The 21213-nt window shown below is 37.2% G+C and overlaps 1 protein-coding gene and 1 long non-coding RNA gene across 5 annotated transcripts in view; one reads left to right on the forward strand and one right to left on the reverse strand.

Moving 5' to 3' along the window:
- BCL11B (BCL11 transcription factor B) overlaps positions 1-21213 on the forward strand; it is a 155898-nt gene that overhangs the window by 13590 nt on the left and 121095 nt on the right. For 2 of the 4 annotated variants that reach the window (XM_088149864.1, XM_088149866.1), the window contains exon 2: positions 4518-4889. In XM_088149864.1, the coding sequence (XP_088005990.1) occupies positions 4518-4889 (372 nt within the window). The remainder of the gene's footprint in view (positions 1-4517; positions 4890-21213) is intronic. The other 2 variants (XM_088149865.1, XM_088149867.1) reach the window with 1 other exon arrangement.
- On the reverse strand, positions 6017-9878 carry LOC148214706 (uncharacterized). The gene is made up of 3 exons (XR_015797692.1): positions 9738-9878; positions 9173-9389; positions 6017-6373 (listed from the first exon to the last, which is right to left on the reverse strand). It is a non-coding gene; the product is annotated as an uncharacterized LOC148214706 (long non-coding RNA).

Below are 21213 nucleotides of genomic sequence, written 5' to 3' on the forward strand. Positions count from 1 at the left end.
GACTGCACTGTTGCTTTATCAGCATAGCTTTCTGTCTGGGTTATTAAATTTAATCAGAATTAAAGTGACTGTTTAAATAACTTCCATTGATTTCTTTGAAAACAGCAATAATTTGAGAGAGAGCTTTGTGCAAGGAGGAAATACTGTATAAAGTTGATTTTCTAAAATGTGATGAGTCCAAAGAATGAAAAAGTACTGTGTGTGTGTACTGTGCTCACTATTTACTTGGGTGAGAGTAAAGGGGAGAAGATTTAGATAAATGGGGACACACAGACTTACTAATCATGATGAGATGCTAATGAGACCCATAGTAGCACAGGATGTCAAGGTCGCCAAATAAAATGGGAAAACTGATGAGTTTAAGAATGTTTGATTTCTAAATTACCTTGCAAAATGGGGAATTTTTTTTCTTTAAAATATATGCAATCCTATTTCAATTCCTGGTGATAGAATTTTGTTTTAAAAAAATCAGCTGCTGATAACTGAAGGAGATTTTGAAATTTCAACCAATATGAGGTCTGAAAGGTTAGCGACTTCTGAATTTTTCTACTCCGTCCTTCCCTCTTGTTCTTTTTACTTTTTGTTTTTGTGTAAATATCTCCTACATCACAAAGTTAAGAGGCTAGAATTCTCCTTCTACACCATATTAAAACACATACATAGTTAGCCTATTGTAATTTTAGCCCCATATCTAACTTTAAAGCAACAGCGTTAAGGAAATGCCAAGACACATGTTTTGAATTTTATCTATTTTCTGAGTTCCATTCATTATGTTCCTTATTTGTGCCTTGGTTCGTTTCGGGCTCTTGCAATCCTTTTACCTTATCTCCCTTTGTGTGTGCGTGTTTTAATATTTTGACATTCTGCTCCCACCTAATAGGAATTCTTTTTGAGAAAGGATGCATATGTTGTCTAAAGGAGTCTTTTCACAGCCCTCGGTTTTTCCTTTCCCTTTTGGCTCTAAAATTATGTATATGTAATTGGTAATTAAAGGTGCAAGCTCTCTTCAATATAAACAGTATTGCTCAATGTTAGATCATTAAAGGGAACAGAAGCACTAAATAATTACCTTTTGCATTGTGACAAACCGTTCGCACAGAAATCCACTCACTTCCCGCTTAGCACTAGGGTTATGATTACATTTTCACGATGGCAAAAGAGTCCTTTCATAAAATAAATTGGTAAATTAATTACGTTGCATTGTCTACCAACCGCTTTTAAAGTAAATTTTGAGGAAAGGATGGAGGGGAAGTAATTAATGGGTTTCACACACCATGCATTATGCCTAGTGTTTGAGTTACCTAGTGGATTAATTTAGCTACAAGTAAGTACAGGAAACTCAGAAGCTTTCATGCACGCATCTCCTATTCCTTAGGCTGGCTTCTTGTTCATCCACCTCCATTAATTGTAAAGAGAAGGCAGTTAGTGTGGGCTTAATCTGAAGTACTACAAATCCAACAAAGCCCAAATTCTGATACATTCAGTTATTTTCTTACGTACATATCACCTATGCTTAAAGGGCAGAGGTGTATTTGACTACATTTGATTCATGTACTAATTAGCAATAATTTTTCAGAAAGGGAAGTTAGATTCCTTTTGATCCAGTTAAAGCTGGGAGATTAGCCTCCTGGTTAGATAGAGTTTCCCTTTTATTATTAGAAAACAAAACAAAAAATCCAAATAAAAATAAATAGATTTAAAAACTGCTTAGGCAGATTTCCCATTCAGTTCAGAGATTGCCATTCGGAATTATGACAAATGTTTTACATTGTCCTGCTGCTTTTAGATCTCCAGGAAATTTGGAAACAAATCACCAATGCCAGTATTTCCATGTGTTCAATTTTTTCCCCTGCAGAGTTTCACTATTCCCATCTCTTGATAAAACTTCAGTGGCTAATCTCTTTTATTTACATGTTGTTAATTTGCTGTGCATTGATCAGGCCAAATGATAAAATTCTTGTTTAGAGCAAAACCCTGCCAGCCATTGGGAACTGTGCCGGATTGAAGACCGTGTTTCGTGTGGTTTTGCAGTTAGCCTCCCTTGGAAATAACTCCCCCCCAAAAAAGGTTTACTGCACACTACTAATGTCATGAATTAGCTACATTAAGTACATTACTGTCTTGTGCAAACACAAGATTGTTCCAAAATTTTAGTTACACTAAGTAATGGGAGAGTATCACACATAGCAATGTTGGCATTCGATATAACAATTTAAAAAAATGTAGCAAAGTGTTGAGCATTCTCAAGACCATTTATATAAATAGAATTTGACCAAGTTTTTAAAGCAGTGCAGAGCATAGTGTGAATGTAAATCTGGAAATCAGCTTTTTCTCATTTAATTTTCAGCATTTTAAGATAATATTTAGAGACTGAAGTTGAGAACTATTAGTTCTGAGCAGATTTCATTTTCCTTCAGTTAATAAGTGGACAGCATTATAATGTGACCAAATAAATTTGAACTGAGATGGTTTTTTAAATGTTTGACTTTTTCATTTTGTCTTTTGGTTCTTTAAAAGGTGTTGCTCTGTATAGTTGTTCTGTATAGTTCTTTATTCAGATGTTTATGTTGGAAACATAAATGTTGCATGCTGGTTAATAGAAGTAAAAGAAAAAGCGTTGAAGTTGCTTAGATTTGGAAGTACAACAATTTTGTAAAACCAGTTGACAGGGAGGAAAAGAGGGTTTGTGACATTGTAGAATTGGGGTTAAAATAAAATATACTTGATAGTAATATCATCCATTCTGCTGAGCAGGGCTGTAATAGCCGAAAAAGATTCAACTAGCCTACTAAACCTACTCAGTTGAAAGCCTGGTTTAACTATGGAGGTTTTCTGGAGAAAATTAAATCAAAATCATTCTTACAGAACCTGACTGCAAGAAAGCCTGTTGTTTGTGTGGGTGGCATTTGAGAGACTGGCCTCCAGGGAACCATTAATTCTTGACAAACCCCGTGATCCATCTCCGTATCAGCAAACTGATCAATATGCTCAGTGCACATTCTTGGGTGGGGCATTAAATATTTAGCCAGAGATTGCAATTGTGGGGTGGGTATATTTTCATTCTTGCCCTGGGCCAGGAGAGTGGTTATTGTATGGCCTGACAGGGCAGGGTACCATTTCCTCCAGGCTGAGCATTTGAGAAGTGGAGGGGACAGAACAAAGCATGTGGTTGGTGTGTTTTGGGTGTGGGACCTGTTCCCTGCCTTTCCTCTTAAGGCAAGTGGACATGTGCTTTCTGCTGCTTGTAGACCTCAGGCTTGCTTTGTGGGTAGGGTTTGAAAGAGAGAGTCTTCCTGCTCAAGACAAGCCCAAGAAACTGTGACTGCCTTGTGCTGCTTTCCAAGAGGTTGCAGACATCAGGAACCACAGAAACTTGTTCTCTAAACTGGTTTTGGCAAGTTTGTATAAACCTCCTTCAGGCAGCATTGCTGTCACCTTCTTGGTAAATAGTGATTGAAAAATCCTGTCCCTGGAATGGCTTCCACCTTGGGAAAGGCAGACTTAAGACCCAGTAGTTGGAGGCAAAACAGCTCTTCCTCTTTTGGTCATCATGGAAAGATGTGCAGTAAAGCCACAGTCAGATCAAACTCACTTATATAAGATGCATGTGGCTCCAAAAGGCCTGTTTTCTGTAAGCACAATTTCTCCCTATATTTCTAATAAATCCTGTGAGATAATTAATTTCACTGTGATGCACAGAGCACTATTTCCATTCCAATTCATTTTGAACAGGTGCCTGCTTGTCACCAAAAGCTTTTCATGGTTATTTGACATGGCTAGTGCTACCTTGTTAGGTTAATCAGCCCCTTGACTATATTTGTAAGACCAACGTATTGCATATTCATTGCTTCCAACAGTCCTTTGGAGTGGTGGCTGTGGAATGGACCCAATTAAAGAAATGTTTTGGAGGGTGAGTCAGTGGGTGGGCCATAGGAAGCTAGAAATGTGCTAAAGTGCCAAGAATATCATAGTAGAACAAGCTTAGTCTTACATTTTTGAGAAAACAAATCACTGTGATCAATAAATTGTTGAAAAATATTAGTAAAGCCATCGAGTGACATTTTTTTTCAATGGTGTGTTTCTGCAGTCCAAATGGTTCAGTATTGTTTCTTGCTTTATAAAGGAAACAGATATTTGGTTACAGTTGCTTAACTGGATTATAGATCAGCTGTTGGAACTTGATGTAAGTCTGTTGCTCTGTCCAATGGATCCTACTAGTTTTGGTTCTGGAGGTGACTGTAACAGGTCTACTCTCTATTGTTATTAATCCATTGCTGCGGGGTTTGATGGCTGATTCAGAAAAGCTGCATTAGATATGCTTATTATTTTGTTTTGTAGACAGACTTGGTTGGAAAATGTACTCAAATCACTTGTGGAGACAAGCAGGGTGGGAAATAGAGAAAAAAAATACAACTATATGAATATTTAAACCAATTGCTCTCAATTATTTTCCCTTCTTTTTTTTTTCTTTTTCCCTTTCTCCCTGACCCTCACCTTTTTCTGCTTGCCAAATGAAGCAGAGGCTGACCACGTGGACGCTGCCATCATCACCCACGAGGATGAGAGCCTAGCACTAGGAGAGCCGATTGGGCTCAGCATTGCAGTGGGTGGAACAGACCCTGACCTATTAACCTGTGGACAGTGTCAGATGAACTTTCCCCTGGGAGACATCTTGGTTTTTATAGAGCACAAGAAGAAACAGTGCCATGGCGCTGGTGGTGCCTGCTATGAAAAGAACGTGGATAAGAGCAGTCCTCCCCCTCCATCACGCTCCGAGCTCAGGAAAGTGTCAGAGCCAGTGGAAATCGGGATCCAAGTCACACCCGATGAAGAAGACCGTGTTCTCACGCCTACAAAAGGAATTTGCCCCAAGCAGGAGAACATTGCAGGTACAGCATGTTTTATGTTCATTCATCTGCAGAGGTAGCCTCTTTCCTTGTCCCACCTCTTTTCTCTAAAAATGAAAGACAGGCTTCTTGGCAGACTGAAAAATATAAGATTGCCTGTGAGCAATGTATAAGGCCGTAACAGACTTTGAGGATCCTCTTGATTCTAAACCTCAGAATCCAGTTGATCCCAGTTTGTAGAGGGTTTAGTTGGATCCTTGGATTGTGGAGTGCCCTTTGTAGATTTGTTTGTTTTGAGTGATAACTTCTAGTCTATGTTGTGTTAGATGTCCATATAACAGGTTATTATGATGCTCCAGTTTGGGAAGTCAGATATCTTCATTTGAGTCATCTCCCTGTTCCAACTTTGCTTGCACTGAATAATTCACTAAGGCTTCCTATGGATAATTCTCAGCTCTGTGGATTGGCATGGGCACTTAAGGTACTAAGGACTGATAGCGCAGATCCATAATTTCAAATTTTGCAGACATAAAAAAGACAAAAAGATACTAGAAATTAATTTTTAGAACTCTTATTTGAACTTGCATATCTTTACAATGAGAATGGTGTCGTCATTATGATAGTTGTCTAAGTTTTAGCTTTGAAAGAATGTTAGCCAAAGGGTACACTTAATATTTCCAAAAGGTAGAGAGAGCTGCAATGATGCATAGTTAGGTGGAGACCTCACATATGTGGGGTCAGTCATTTCTCTTTTTTTCTTTGGGCTTCAAGGGTTTTTTTTTTTTGCTTTTTATAACCACGTTGAGCCTATTTTAGGGAATATGGCACAGTTTTTGTGCATTTCCTACCGAACAGTGATGGAAATTGCCACTGATTTGGTGTAGTTAGGATTGCAAGAGGCTCTGTTGATAGCAGAAAATATGTTGAGGGGCCATACCTGATCCTAAGGCATCAGATTGCTCAGCACTGCTTGAAAATCTACAAGAGATAACCTCCCCATAGCTTAATTTTGCTTAGCTATTTCTTTGGCAAATATCAATACACAGTGCCCACACAGATGCATATCAGGACCTTATAAGAAGACAAGACTTGATTGAATTTTAAATTAGTTTAATTTAGATACATTTAGTGTATGCTTTCCAGAATTCCTGTGGAACAGTGGGAGAACAGGGAAGTTGATTTCAATGGGAATACAATATATTTCTGAAGAAAAGGATATTTAGGCCAAACAAATATAAAGCAAGTTTAATTTTCATAATCCTCCTCTTCTCCTCGGTTAGGCTATTGTTCCTGTGAGAGGCTTAGCAATTTTGAAGAGAAAATTCTATAGATTTTTACCCATACAAATCTGCTATTCTCCACCACATGGTTAGTCTTGTGTTGTAGACAGAAGAGTACAAAACTAAATCAGGAAGTTTGCCAGTTGGATGTGTTTGGTGCTTCTGCCTTACGTAGAACTGATCTCATTGGCTTCCTAGCTTTTGGGTGGGCTTGCGGCTCCTGATGTTTAGGTGTCCCAAACATTTCTAAGAAAAAAGAAAACAGGATTGTATAAATATTTATACATGCTTTATTTCTGAAATTATTTTTTGCTAGTAAAGAATAAAATGGAATGTGAACCTGTCTGAGATTAGAAGTTGATAAGAACACTGTATTTTTATTTAAACAGTCTTTGGACACTCTTGTGAAAGTCCATGTGCACATGAAGGCCTTGCTAAGGCTGTGTTCAGAGCCTGCACTTACTCAGCAGATCACCACATTATTAAAGGGGCATTACAGAAAGAGGCTGACTTGCTAGGAGAAATTGTCTTGCTTTTTTTTTTTTTTCCTTTTAAGCCCAGGATGGTTATCATAAACATGCTTGGCCACTAGTCAAGCTGAAATTAATTGAATCTTATTTTAACAATTAGAACAAAGACTGCAGCTGAATGAATTGTTTCTAGCAGGGTAGGAACCATGTTGTCCTTCAGATGCTGCTGAACAATGCCAGTTTAGGGCTGCTGGGAGTTATAGACATGAGACCTGTAGCTCAGGAACTTCTGGAGAACCCTAGACTGACTGGCAGAGAGGCAATGGCTTTTGTGTTAGATTTGTTTGTGTTTTTAGAAATGTCTAGCCTTTTGTTCTTCCATTGATTTGGCTTTAGCATACTTTCTCCTGATAATTCCTAGACCCAGATGTATCGAAAGGAAGGTTTCCCTAGTGTTTTGAGATAGGACTGGAAAAGACTCTTGTCTGAAACCATGGAAAATTGTTGCTACCCAGTACTGATATCTATTGAACTAGATCTGACTTCATATAAAAAAGATTCCTATATTTGTAAGTCTGTTTTATGAAAATTATTTACCTGTATAAAATGCATATCCCACATTTTCACTTATGGTGAGTCTTAAGTTAGACTTCTTAACACCAAAGCATAAGACACTGAAGCTGCTGTATTAAAGCTGGAACTTATGACAACTTCATTGGAAGATAACATAATATAACTCTACCTTTACATGTAAAGGTGTCCCTTTGAGCCAGTCTTGAGTCCTGGCAACTACATGAAAAAGTCCCTGCAGTTTTCTTGGCAACATTTTCGGGAGTAGTTTGCTGTTGCCTTCTTCCTAGGGCTGAGAGAGAGTGACAGGTTCGAAATCACCCAACTGGCTTCATGACTAAGACAGGACTAGAACTCATGATCTTCCAGATAATAACCCAATGCCTTTAACCACTACACCAAGGCACTGGACTGGAAGTGGAGAGATGTGAGTTCTAGTCTTGCCTTGGGTATGGGAGGCAGCTGGATGATTTGGGGCCAGTGTTTCCTTAGCGTTAGTAAGGAGGCAATGACAAACCACTTCTGAAAATGTTGCCAAGAAAACTGCAGGGACTTGGCCATATAGTCATCAGGAGTTAAGATTGACTCAAAGCACACACACACACATACACACACAAAACCACCACCAAAACCTTTACCTGGACAAGATCTGTGTAATAAGATTGGTGAAAGAATTGCATAAATTTGCCATTAACTTTCAGTCCTGACAAATCACAGAGTGGCTGCTGGATTCACTTTCAAATTTGCTAAGTTATTTATATCTGTAGATTTACACTTTGCATTTTTAAAGATTATTTTTTTCCTATATGGTAAGTTCAGTTTTGGACCATATCCCAGCTTTTTAGAGTAAGAGATGCCTGTTGAATATGCAGCAGAATTCCTTTGTCAAATATGCCCTGTGGTTTGTCCATCAAAAATGGCATAAAGAAAAGTTTCCTTTGAGTTGAACTTGCTCCTCCTGGTGACTTAAAGAACACATCCATGGAGTTTTCTTGGCAACATAATAAAACTAGTTTGAGATTGCCTTCTTCCAGGATGTTTTCTTGTCTTCCCAGGATAGCCCTGGTATTCTCTGAAGGTCTCTATCCAAGTACTAACCAGGCCTAACCCTCTTCAGCTTCCAAGCCCAAACATCTGTTCATACACCCCTCCCCAACAAAAGCTTATTATTGGGCCTTTGAGTGACAGTAAATGCTTATTTGTGTTTACTGTGCATAGTTTTTTTTAAAAAATACAGAAATAGCAGCCATAGGTCAGTAATGCTAGTAGCAGAATCTCAGAAATGGGAAACAGTTAAGGGTTTATCTTTTGTTATGCTGTGAAAAATAATTCTTTTGAATTTGCAACTTGGATTATGAGGAATTCCTCTTTGGTGCCAGTGGATATTTTCCTTCCAATGCAAATATTAGCTTTTAGAGAGTGATTCTCAGCAGAAGTAGTATGGAAGAAAATAGTTAAATTCCTTTTTCTTACTAGAATCTGCCATGATTCCAGTAATTACCAGCTCCTCCCAGAAACAGCCATTTGTATTCTTTTAAGAAGCATGTTAAATGCAAAGATTTACCTTTAGCTTCACCTTTTCACACCTTATAAGAAGGAAAACTCTGAGGAGAAGTGGAGATAAGAGCTGGTTTGGCTCTTAATGGCAGGAGATCATGAAAACCAAATTTAAACCTTGCTTCGATGGTGTCCCTTATTGATTTTTGTATTGCATTTATGTCCTGCCTTTTCTGTAGGAACATAAGGCCATGCAAATGCTAATTATCCCTCCTTTTATCCTTTCAACAACAAACTTGAAGGTTAGTGACAGGTATACAGTTATCCAGTGAGCTCCTTGGTTAAGTGAGGATTTGAATCTGATCTCCTTGGTCCCAGTCCAGTTGCTTAACAACCATACCATATTGACCCTCCTTTGTAATCCTTTGCTTTCTTGTAATAAACATGAATACTTGCTGTTCATTTCCATGGGAAAAAAGTAAGATGGTTGCACTTGGAGGCCATTAACCTCTGTGTGGTATATGTGTCCACATGCAGACTCATCTGCATTGATCCTTGTGATAAACATCTATATGAATCTTGGCAATCATTACTCTTTTACGTTCTCCAGGCCTTTGGCTTGCAATTATGTTTTGGTAGCTATGTTCTCCATCCCACTCTAGTTTTACGAGGCTGCCTTTTATTTTGATTATCTTCAGCACACTTTCACTTTCAGCATGGCAAGTCTGCAAGTTAAAAAAAACCACAACTGTTCACAAATAGGCAAAAGGAATAAGAATGATAATAAGCATACCATAAAAAAAGAGCAGAACTGGAGGTCTTAATTTTTTTCCAAGCTAAACCAAGGATCAATTTGAAATAATGGAGATTTTGAATCTGAAAATAAAATAAATAAAATAAAATAACATAAAATAAAATAAAATAAAATAAAATAAAATATGTGGTTCATTTGATTTTGGTTTTTCTCTATCCAGGATTGAAAATCCTTTGGTAAAAGATGGCATTAAAATTAGTGTCAAATCTCTAAAATGGTTGGTAGTGTCTTCTTATTTTAGTTAAAGGTTTTTGCTCACCTTCCACTCCTTTTCTTTTTCCTTTTCCTTTTTCTCTTTTTCTCTTTTTCTTTCTCTTCTTTCTTTTCTTTTTTAAACAGCATAGGATAGTTTTTAATAGTAGGATAAAAGCTTCATATTACAGCCATGGAGGATAGCCATGAAAAACCCCCCTACAAAAGTCATTCACTGAAAAGGCTTTAGTGGGATATACCAAACCCCTTATTTATTTTTCAATAGAAAGGCTTTCTGCATTAGCCAAGAAAATCAGAATCTGTATTTAACACTAAAGGTATTTCCCAGTGAGAGTCTGTAGAGCATTGTTGTTAGATTTGTTAAAAAAAAGAAAGAGACTAAATACGATTTCATAAAAGGGAAACTTAATCTCTAAGGCAGTGCACTCTCTCTCTCTGTCCCCCACCCTCGCTTTCCTACCTCCTCCTGTTTTTTTGGTAATCAGCAGCCTGTAATATTTTTACTTTTTATATGACAAAAGATGTTCTTAGGCTTTTCTGTGCTACGACAGGAAGAATGAAAACTTCTTTATTCTACTAAGAAATATGTAAAATAATAGAAGAATGGAGGAGATATATTTGTTCAAAGCATTTAAAATGTTATTTTAATCAAAGGCACATAACAATTGACATGCTATGTCAGCTAAAAGGAGACTATAACATTTGAACTGCAAACTGTGTTCATATTTATATTTTATTCTTTCCCTCAACCAGCACTTTAAAACAAATTTAGAAAAAAATAAATAAGAGAAATAAAGATTAAAAGAATAAAGGAGGAAAACATCAGTGCCTCAAATGGGTAAAAGTAATTGAATATGGCAGAAGCATTAATTATTTGAGCTTAATTGAATTCTGAGGACTGCAGCCATTGCATTTTGGTTAGACAAGCTCTGTTTATTATTTCTTTGTGCGTAGATTAACAGTAAAGGAAAAATAGATAAATTTCCCTTATTTATTGAAAATAAATCTGTCAATTCATGTGAAGAGCAAGCTGTTCAAAGATAACTGATTCTTTAGGTTTGAAGAGGGAAAAACAGAAATAGCTTAAGAACTGTCCTCAGAGAGACTGTAGTTACTTTTCTCAAACTCATTGCCATGTTCCTAGACTTTTTTTTCCTGAGTGATTTATGAATGTTGCTTCCTTTGCCAACCTGCCCCCCCCCCATCCCAAACACACCAAACCAAGTTTCCTGTCCCTGGGGTAACCAAATGAAGTTGAGCACTGGGTTTGGCTGAAACGTTTCTAACTTTCTTCTTTTTCTGGGAGGTAGGACAAAAATGTATAGTGTATTAGTTCCTGGGCAATACATTTCAAAGGGCACCTGCAAGCACATTTGAATGTTCATGCTTATTTTAACCTGCTTCTCTCAAAACTGCATCCTGGCAGAACCCTATGTGACTGGGTTCCCGTAGGTGCACTTGGTATGAACTGGTAGTCTCCTTATGACTACATTTCCTTTTTCTTTCCAAATGTAGCAAGCTTCAAACCCCCCTCTGTATGGTGGTATCATAATTGGTTATTTTTTTGACAAGAGTAATAATTCCTAGACTGTATGTGTTTTGTAATCCTAATGAATGATCTGAAATTCACTGTTTTTCTTCCTAGGACTAATTAGTATTTGACTTTTTTTATTAGGGAACAGTCTTTCCCACTTTTAATTCTTTCATTTTTTGTGTCATGGAAAACTTTCTTATTCCATTTGCTTCAAAGTATATATACAAAGTAATAAAAAGGAAGCTGTGCTGGTGTACAAAAAAAATCAGAATTCACAGTTAAGCAATGTAACTGGATAAATCAAATATGTACACAATTATGAAGAAACGTTTAAGATACACAGGGTTCTTCAGGGGTGACATTAGCGTAGAGTATAGAGTATAGAAGAAAAAAAAGGGATAATTTGATGAACTCATAAAGTTCGCATAATCTGGAGATCAAGACTTGGAAATCTTGAAACCTGGACCACAATATTATGCACATTTGGTCGGCCAGCTTATTTTCTGACCATGGTGTTTGGAATTTCTAAAATTACAAGAAGCCAACAGACAAGTCTTTATCATGACGGTGGAGCAATAATTGTGTGCTATGGGATTCTCTCTCACCAAAACTACTCTGGCTGTCCTCACGAATGCTTGTGTTTACAACATTTTGCAGTGTTTCAGTATATGCAGCCAGATAGGTGAACAGAAACTCAGTGAAAATTATGGATGGAACCACATGAAAATATTAGAGCATAAATCCTATGTTTTGCTGTGCTAGCAAATAATTGTACATAATGGTGCACATACCTATACTATAGTGATAGCCCAATGGTCACATTTCTTTTGTAGGTGTTTTGGATAGAATCAAGAAAGTAGACTGATTTTAAGAAAGTTTCCCATTTTATTCCATATGTTATCTATAGTTGCTGATTTGTTTAATTTATGAAATGTGCTTTTCAGAAATAAGAATGTTCAAGAAAAGCACTGCTTGTGATAATGAGCTGATGAAATAATTGTGAACTGAAAGATTTCATTTTAACCAAAATCATCTACAAATAGAAATCCATACAGATTCCAGGTAGGTCTCATGATGGTATACGTTTCTGTACTTTATCCAGATGGATTCCTTCCTTAAGGAGTTAGGAAGCTGTGAAATAAAAGTCCACATAATGTGTATGTTGTTTTGAAACAGTTATCCAGGATTTCAGTCAGAAGCATTTCCCAGCCTTAATGGAGGATGGAAGTCACTGAACTGAAGATTTTTGAGATGCTCTTCCATTTAGTTTTCCCCCACCTTCCTTTCAGTCATAAGACATAGGAAGCTGCTGGATCAGGCTGAAGGTCCTTTCCACAAATATCGAGTCAGATGGTGTTGGGAAGTCTGTAAGCTGGCATGAAGGCTTTAGCCCTTTGTTACTGTTGTTCCTCAGATTTAGTACTTGGAAGACATAATGTCTTTGCATATGGAAGTTTCTAGCTGCTGTTGCCAATAGTTGGTGATAGGTGTATCCACTTCTCTGTACAGAATGGTCTGATTTTGTTTTTAAATTATTTAAAAAAGAGTGTTCATGAATGCATATTGTGGAAGCTGATTTTGTTTATTATTTATTTATTTATACCATATGTATGCAGCTTCCCATTTTAAAAAAATCTGAAAGCAGTTTGCAATAAAATTTATTTTCCTCCAGGTACTATCTGTGCACCATACACAATTTCTTAATCTTTGGTCATATCCTCAGCTATTTTTCTTTCTCTTTCTCTCTCTCTCTCTCCTCTCTCTCTCTCCCCCTCTCTCCCTCCCTCCCCATCTCTTTTGTAAATTGTTTTGATTTTTTAATTTTTTTTATTTTCTGGGCCTTATTTTAATTCCAAAAGGATAGATTTCTTAACATATATGGTAAAGCAATGTCTTTAATGTAAAAAGATCATGCTGTTCATGCTAAAAATTCAGTGACTTTTCAAAATCAAAGAATTTTTTTTGCTGCAATTCTTTCCCGCAATACTTATATTTTATTTCTATTATATACTAATGTGGCTAGTAAGGGTTTTTTTGTGGGGGTTTTTTTTTTTTTTGGACAGAGAGCCAAAGAACCTAAAAAAGTGGTGCAAAATAAGTTTAAAAACTTAAAATAAGATAGCACTGAAACACATGACATGCTGTTTATTGTGAGGGAAATGACATAGAGTCCTGAAAGAGACCAGAGGCCTGGCTGATGCAAACACCAAACAAGAGAACTTGACTTTTTTGAGGCAAAAGTTGTGACAAAAACATTAATAAATATGTGCATATCTAGTAGTCAAAACTCTGAATTTATGAAGTTTTTAGGATTTTGTTTTAAATTGTAGTCCAGATTTCAAATCTGGTCCTTATAATAAGAATGTGGACTTGGGCTCTTGTTAGTTTTGCTCCCCAGCTGTTATGCTTTTTCTCTGTAACATTCTGAAATACAATTCAGATTGTCACATAGGATAGATTTTTGGAATTACATTTTACATGCTTGGATGCTCTTCCATGTGAAATAACTGCTTGTAAAATCAAAATCAGTTTGATAAGAAAAAGGATTCTAGCCTAGCGTTTTTACTGGCATTTTAGTACAAGGTGTTTTTAATGTAGGGGTATCTTCAAAAATATTTTCCCCCTCCCCCTCCTAATTCCTTACTTGCAGGTGGAAATGGCACAGCCTAGCAAATTCAGGGCCATTTGACTCTTCTGATTATGGGCTTAGGTGCTTAGAAAGTGAAACCTGTGGGGAAGGATTGCATCACATCTGTGTTTGGTGCAGTGTACCAATGTTAGCCCGCAGCTCACAGCAATAGAATGAGAGAGCAACATTCAGAGTTACGAATGCTTATGAAACCAGTAGTGGAAATTCATTAGACAGCTGTGCTAATTGCTGCAAAGACTGTAGAAGATACAACAGAAAGTCACTTTTTATTCAGTTCACCAAAGTAGTAGTCTCTGCTTCATGAACTAGAACAGCTTTCCACAACAAAGTACCCTCACTATGTCTTGGACTATAATTCCCAGAATAATTAGCCAGTATAGGAATTCCTAGGTGATAGCTCCAATATCTGTTGAGGATGTGAGACCCTATTAGTGGGGAGAGGAGAAACAGAACACACACACACACACACATACACACACACACACACACACACACACGAAGAAACAAAGATAGTGGTGGAGAGGTAAGTATCAAAAAGAGGATTACACTGCAGCCCCTGCTCTATGAGTGTTTATTTTAGCCATTTAAACAATTCAACTGCTAGAGAGACAAACAAAATCACATGCATGTACTGGAAGCTAGAGATAAACATTGTCACAGGTTGCTGTGAAAAGAAGCTGTTTGATATTTAGAATTGTTATTTTTCCTCCAAATTAAGTACAATACATGTGCATTGCATGAGTGATTGTTAACTCAGTGGCATGGATTAACCTTTTCTCACATATGACCACCAATTATTATTGCTGTCTACCCAGAGACAGTCATTTACATTGTGTACCATTATGGATTTGGGGACCCCATATTAACATTTGGGAGTTAGACAAGCCATCCTGTCATCTTCAGTAGAGGGCAGGGGAAGGCATGTTGCTAGATGCGATGGAAAGAACTGTCTTGAGTTTCTGCAGTGGTAGGCAGGTTTAGAGCAGGTGGCTGAAAAAGCACTGAACTAGGGCTGTGAACTGGGAACTAGTCAGGCTAAAGGGAGTATGGAACATGGGGTGGGTTGGTTGGTAATATCAGGCTGAGCTGTAGACAAGAACAAGATGAGAGTCAAGAATTGTCCTAGGAAATTAAAGCCAGTGGACAAAACTACCAATTAATGAACACACCAAAATAAGTCAGAACTTCAGGATAGTCTCATCCTAAACACAAAGTATTTCAGAGCCCTTTCTATCTAGAAAGACCCAGTGACCAGTCAGGGTGGACAATACCAGCTCAGAGCCTAGAACAAACTTTTTCAACTGGATACTCTCCAGATATGTTGGATTTCATCTGCCATAATTTCCAACCAGGAGAGCATCAGGTTGGAGAAGGTTGACCTAGAATGTTTCACTATCCTAGGAGTTGTTTACCACATAAAACAAATGTTTTAATCTTAGCAGCTGTAATCCTTGATAGCTGAGAAATAATCCACAGTAGTCAAGGCTGCATTAATCAGACCCCATCTCCAGTATTATGTCCAGTTCAGGGCACCACCTTTTAAGAAAGGCTCAGAGAAAGTGGAACAGTGTAGTGAACATTACCAGGGACTGGAAATGTAAGGAGGACAGACTGAAGGAATTGCGTATATCCCACCTTTGGAAAATATGACCAAGGTCTTTAATAGCACTTTTCAAGTACACAAGGGGTATGCGTACTGTGACTTAGCCCTCAATTTTTATTCTCACAACTATCCTGTGGTAAGTTAGGCTAAGACACGGTAACTACCCTAAGATCATTCAGAAAGCTTTTATGGCCGAGAGCCAAACTGCACATTACCATAATTATGAAGTATGCTGCCATCCTCTTATTTTTATTTATTTGAAAGTAAGTATGTGGGGCTCTGATCTGGATTATAATCACAGCACATGGAAGCGGATAATTTAGAATTCCCTTCCCTAAAACCGCTTCCTTCCCCAAATTTGTTCCACATGGAAGGCTTTAAAGAAGGGGGCTGTATTGGGGCCTCTTGTGCTTTCTTTGAAATAAAAGGACAAAAATCAGAAGTATAATCAAACTAAAATGATGTCCCATATCACAAAAATATCTCCTTGGTCTGGCATCTGAATGCTACAGAGACAATTCCAGGTTAACAGCCTCAGTTTGAAATGATCATCTGTGCTCTTTTAATTGAAGGCTCTTCGCTCATTGTGTGTGGGAGAAGTGAAATTGGCTAATTAGTTGCTTCTGTCTTACATGCTCCTGGCAGATTTATGTTCATAGTACAAAAGTAGACTAGCCACAAGCAGGTGTCAGTGATATAATCTTCTGTTGTATTGTACTATGTATGTAACTTGCACTAATGATACTTCAGCCTATGGTGAAAAAAGGAAGACTAGCATGCCGCATCCCACTGGTTACCCCCCAACTCCATTTCGCGAGCAATTACCATAGGCAGAGTTCATAGTTCATCAGCATATTTTCTGTGTAAAGTCCTTGAAATCAGGGAAACGATTGAGAGGTGGAATGAACAGTCACTTCTCACTGAATTCCAGACCACACGTGTTTGCAGAGCATCTTTAACTCTATTGGCTTTGGACACTGAGGGGCTTCATTGTAGTTGGTATTTTCTCAGTTTATCCATTTAAATGAAAGCATGTTAGACAAGAGAAGCAAGCTGTGCTTCTTGTTGTTTTGTGGGATACAGGTTACAGTTTCTTATTTTTATGAATACTGTATATGCGGATAAGCCAACCCTCAAATTTTTAACCAAAATACCATGGCAAATGCACCACCCGCAGATAAGCCGACCCACATTTTTCATGGTATTTTGGTTTAAAAATTTGAGGGTCTGCTTAGCTGCAGATGGGTTTATATGCCGGTACATACGGGATCTATGGCTATATTTTAAAGTAGCTACTTTAAAATAGTACTGCCATATATCCTCACAGGTAAGCCCATCCGTGCATAAGCAGAACTAAATTTTTTGGGTATATTTTGGCACCTAAAATTCGTTGCCTATCTGTGAGTATATACGGTATATAAAATTCAATTAATTACTTCAATTAATTAATTCAAATTCAGTTAATTAATTGAATTTGAGGTGTTTTTTTTTTAAAGCCAGCACTAATTTGCTGTAGACTTTGGTGCATGCTTCCCAGATGTATGAATTTTAGTTTGCAGTTTTGTCTAATGCGCACAGCTTTCCTGTTTGTCTTAACATATATTTTTGTGCACTTTTTTCCTGAACATACACATTTTTGTACAGATTTTCCCATAGCATGCATTTTTATTTTTTCCTATCTGGTGGAATGTTGGAAAGGAATTACGTAAAGGTGGTTGGGACTCTATCCATCTATCTGTCAACTAGATAACTCTTAGAAAACTGAACAGACCTGGGCCAGACTTGGTATAGTGGAAGAAGCTGATAAAAGGAAGATTGAGTTTAAAAAGTTAAAAGTTAAAAATAAAAATGAAAGTTAAAAAAATGGGCCAGATCAGGAGGAAAAAAAAATCCTTCAGTATATTTTTATAGGAAAGGCAGTTGGGCAGTGGCCTGAGATGTTTGCAATTGCTCCATTCTAAGCTGTCCTCCCTCCTGGTTCTGGGACTCACAAGTGTCCTGGGACTCACAAGTGTATGTAGTATACCCCATGCTTCCCAGGGCACATGGAGACACAGACATTTGGGTATTCGAAAGAATTCCAGAAACCATGCTTTTGCATATTCTCCATACCTTGTTCATAACTGGCAAACTGCATTGCAAAATTCAGAGAACTGCAGGTTTCAGATAAGTAAGTTTTGGTTCACATAATGGTTTGAAAATCAAAATTAGATTATTTCTTAAATGGAAACTAAATAAATTTCTCCTCATCCATTTACTATATGTGAAAAAGGCATAAGTATCAGAGTGCTGGGTTTTACCTATATATCTGCTTTATAGATTAAATGGCTTTGAAACACATATGCTACTTTTAATTACTATTCCCCTCACTATTGGCATCAGCCATAACTAGCTATTTCATTATAAACAATTAAGTTGGCCTATGTGCTAAAATGAGGCAGTGGGAATAGTGTATTAATATATTGTTTTTATATTCTGCCTCATAATACCAGTGTCGTCTAATTCTATAGAAATTAACTCAGTTTAAGTGATCTTACTCAAGAATATACAGAGATTATATACAATGCAGATGATTGTAGCAGAAACACTTAACTGTCCTAATGATAGTGTTATTCAGGCTTGCAGTGCATCCAGATGTATATAATTGCAGCGGTAAGCTTGCTATGAGACAATACTTATGGCTGTTCAAATGCCTGTCTTTCTTGTTTGCTGTTGAATATGGTAGCATATTCCTGGCCTCTTGTAGAGTCATAAGGCTACTTTCTCCTTTCTTTCTGCAGCACTTTTCCACGTTTTAAAATTCTGCACATATGTGTGTTAAGTAACGGTTAGGAATAATCATTCACCTGGTTAAAGGTACGTATGGATGTGGAGAACTCTAAACCAGATGTTCATTGAAGCTTTAGATTCTAAATCAGCTGTGCGTCAGGGGCAAGAATTTAGATACATTGGCATTCTGAATCTGAGAAGAATCAAAATCTATATTTCTGGGGAAATAGGTTCTCTGGTTTGGTACATCTGAATGCACTCAGATGTCCACATTGACTCCACTGATTTCCATCAGCAATGGAGAGATATTCTCCTAATGATTGCCAGCGCTATCGCATTCCTTTCTGTTTGTCATAAAAGTTGGATTTGTTCCCAGGGTTAATGTCTGGGGCGGCCCCTGCCATGTCATCTTTTATTGTGGCTGTTTTTAGTCTTGTTTTGTCTGTTTTTAATTGTTTTAACTATGTACTAGATTTTGTAAGCCGCCCAGAGTGTATTGGAGTGAACAGTCATAACAAATTTAATGAATTTTTTAAAAAAATCTATTCACATCTATACATTTCTTATGGTTAAAATTGTTGGATATTTGTGTAATCAAAATGTGTTTTGTGAAAATTACTTTTTTTTAAAAAAGGCCATCTTGTTATTTAAACACATGGACACCAAAGAGATAAAGGGACAGGATTTGAAGCTATAATTTTGTCATTTCTACCAGACCAGAATTTTTGATGCATGAAGGATCCTGTGTAGCCATTTTACATCTTTCTCACTGTATTATGACTTTAAGAAGTAGTACTAACATGTCTAAAGGACGTTTGGAGAAAAATTTTAGCAGATTTGATGAAGTGAGATTGTTTTGTAATATATGTGAGCATAGTGTGTCTATGAGAAATAATTGGTTGCAATGTGTCAGATAATGCATTCTAGTATTGAAGAAGTGGACCTGTATTCATACTGTCCAACCTTATTGTTTCAAGTCATAGAAATTAATCTAATTATTTTACCATGATTCACTCTTTCAGTTGGGAAGTTGCATCTTAATGTAATTGAAGTTCAGATTCTAGTCTTTGAAAATTTAAACAGTTGGCCTTTATTTGCACCCTACATCCATCATAGTTCATAGATTTAGGAAGATTTCCATGCATAATCCTTTGACTCCTTTTTCTTGTAGGCAATGGTGTGGCTTATTAATGGAGATCTGGCCCAGATACATCTAAAGGCTGTTGAAGCCTTGTTGATGGATTGCCATGCTGCTGGCTGATTGGCAGTGACAAACTTGGTTACATAAAAGGAAGGTAGCATTTGCTGGCATATGTTTTAATTTGGTCATATTTTGAATTAGATTAAATCTTGGCATTTACTTTCTCTGTAATGAGACTTCATGGTTATTTAATCTTCATAGTATCAAGAAAGGCTCAGATCTAGCCTTTTGTTTTGCTATAGCAAAAGGCAACTGCAGTTCTTGTTCTTACTTTAGCCTACATCTTCACAGTTCCTTTTACCAATGTACTTTGGGAGATGTATTGTCAGCAGAGGAGGTGCTCCTTCTAAATTAGGGGTGAAGATCTTTTCCATAACAGAGCTGAATATTCTTCATGAATCATTTGGAGAAAAGATTGGGAACCACTAGTTGATATGAACAAATAGCTGTTGAGGAAAGAGGTGATACAAAGCATGGCAAGCTTTGGTGATGCATCACTCACTGGTTTGTCTTCTTTCTGAATTTCCCCTTTATGTTTCACCTTGGACATCACAGCTCTCAATATTAACAGAGTCTACTGCAATGCTCATATACGTTCATTTGTGTTTTTTTAATGTAAGACATCCAATGCATGTTGAAAATGTGTGCATAATTGGTTGGGTAGTCTTACAGTGAATGTCAAATGACTTGAGATACCATTTCAATCTGATATTTTGATAAATCAATGTTGGGAGTGCAGCTGAATAAATAATAAGCAGTTGTGTAAATCTTCAAATTGCTGCATGCAGTGTAGGTCTCATGAAGCTTGGAGATGGAGGCCTTGAAGATTGAAATGTCCATGAATCAGCTAAGCAAATGAATCATACTAAACTCAGAATCAGGTGCAGACAGATTAAGGTTAGAGAAACACATTTGTTCATGCATATAACCTCTTATTTGCACTTACCTTGATAGGAATATCACACGCCATTCATACTTTATAATACTTAGCTATAGAGAGCTGCTTTTGTATTCACAACCAATAGCTGTTTGCTGTAATAGGAAAAGACCCAGGTTGTGCCTTATGTCATTCATCTCTCAACAAAAAATATTGGACAAAATTGAGGTTTGAAACAAGGAATTCAAATGGCAGGTTGACTTAGGCATTATACGAAGTGGATTATAGAATAGGAACTAGCAAAATGGATCTTCTTTCTCCTTTACAACGATTAAAACTTATCTCTTCTGCTAACAGTATCTAACTGTATCTTATGTAATTCTTAGGAAGCTTTATTCTAAAGAACTGAGTGGGTTCATTCAGATGACATGATAAGCCATAAGAATGGCTTATTTCTTTTTTTCATTCATTCATTCATTCATTCATTAAATTTATATGGCCACTCATGTTATGAAAAAGTGACACTACGTAGTCTACAATAAAACTATAAAACAACACATAAAAAACAATTATTCAGAAAAATTTTAAAAATTGCAGTTAAAAGCTAAGAGAAGACAGCAGATGTCAACAACAACGGAGCTATCTCAGTACCTCACTGGTTCCCTGGGGTCCCCAGGCCTGATGGCATAACTAGGTTTTGAAGGACTTCTGGAAAGTCAACAGAGATGGAGCCAACCTCACTTTGTGGGCGAAGATGTTCCATAAGGCAGGTGCCATGGCAGAGAAGGCCTGACTCCTGGGTCCTGCCAAATGTAGCTCCCTAGCAGATGGGACCCATAGCATGCCTCTTCTGCCAGATCTGCCGGGATGGACAGATATAAGTGAGGA

Source organism: Python bivittatus, unplaced genomic scaffold (genome assembly GCF_059951505.1).
Source record: "Python bivittatus isolate LINGU-HERP-01145 unplaced genomic scaffold, Pbiv_v1 ctg000580_np1212, whole genome shotgun sequence".
NCBI classification, from domain to species: domain Eukaryota; kingdom Metazoa; phylum Chordata; class Lepidosauria; order Squamata; family Pythonidae; genus Python; species Python bivittatus.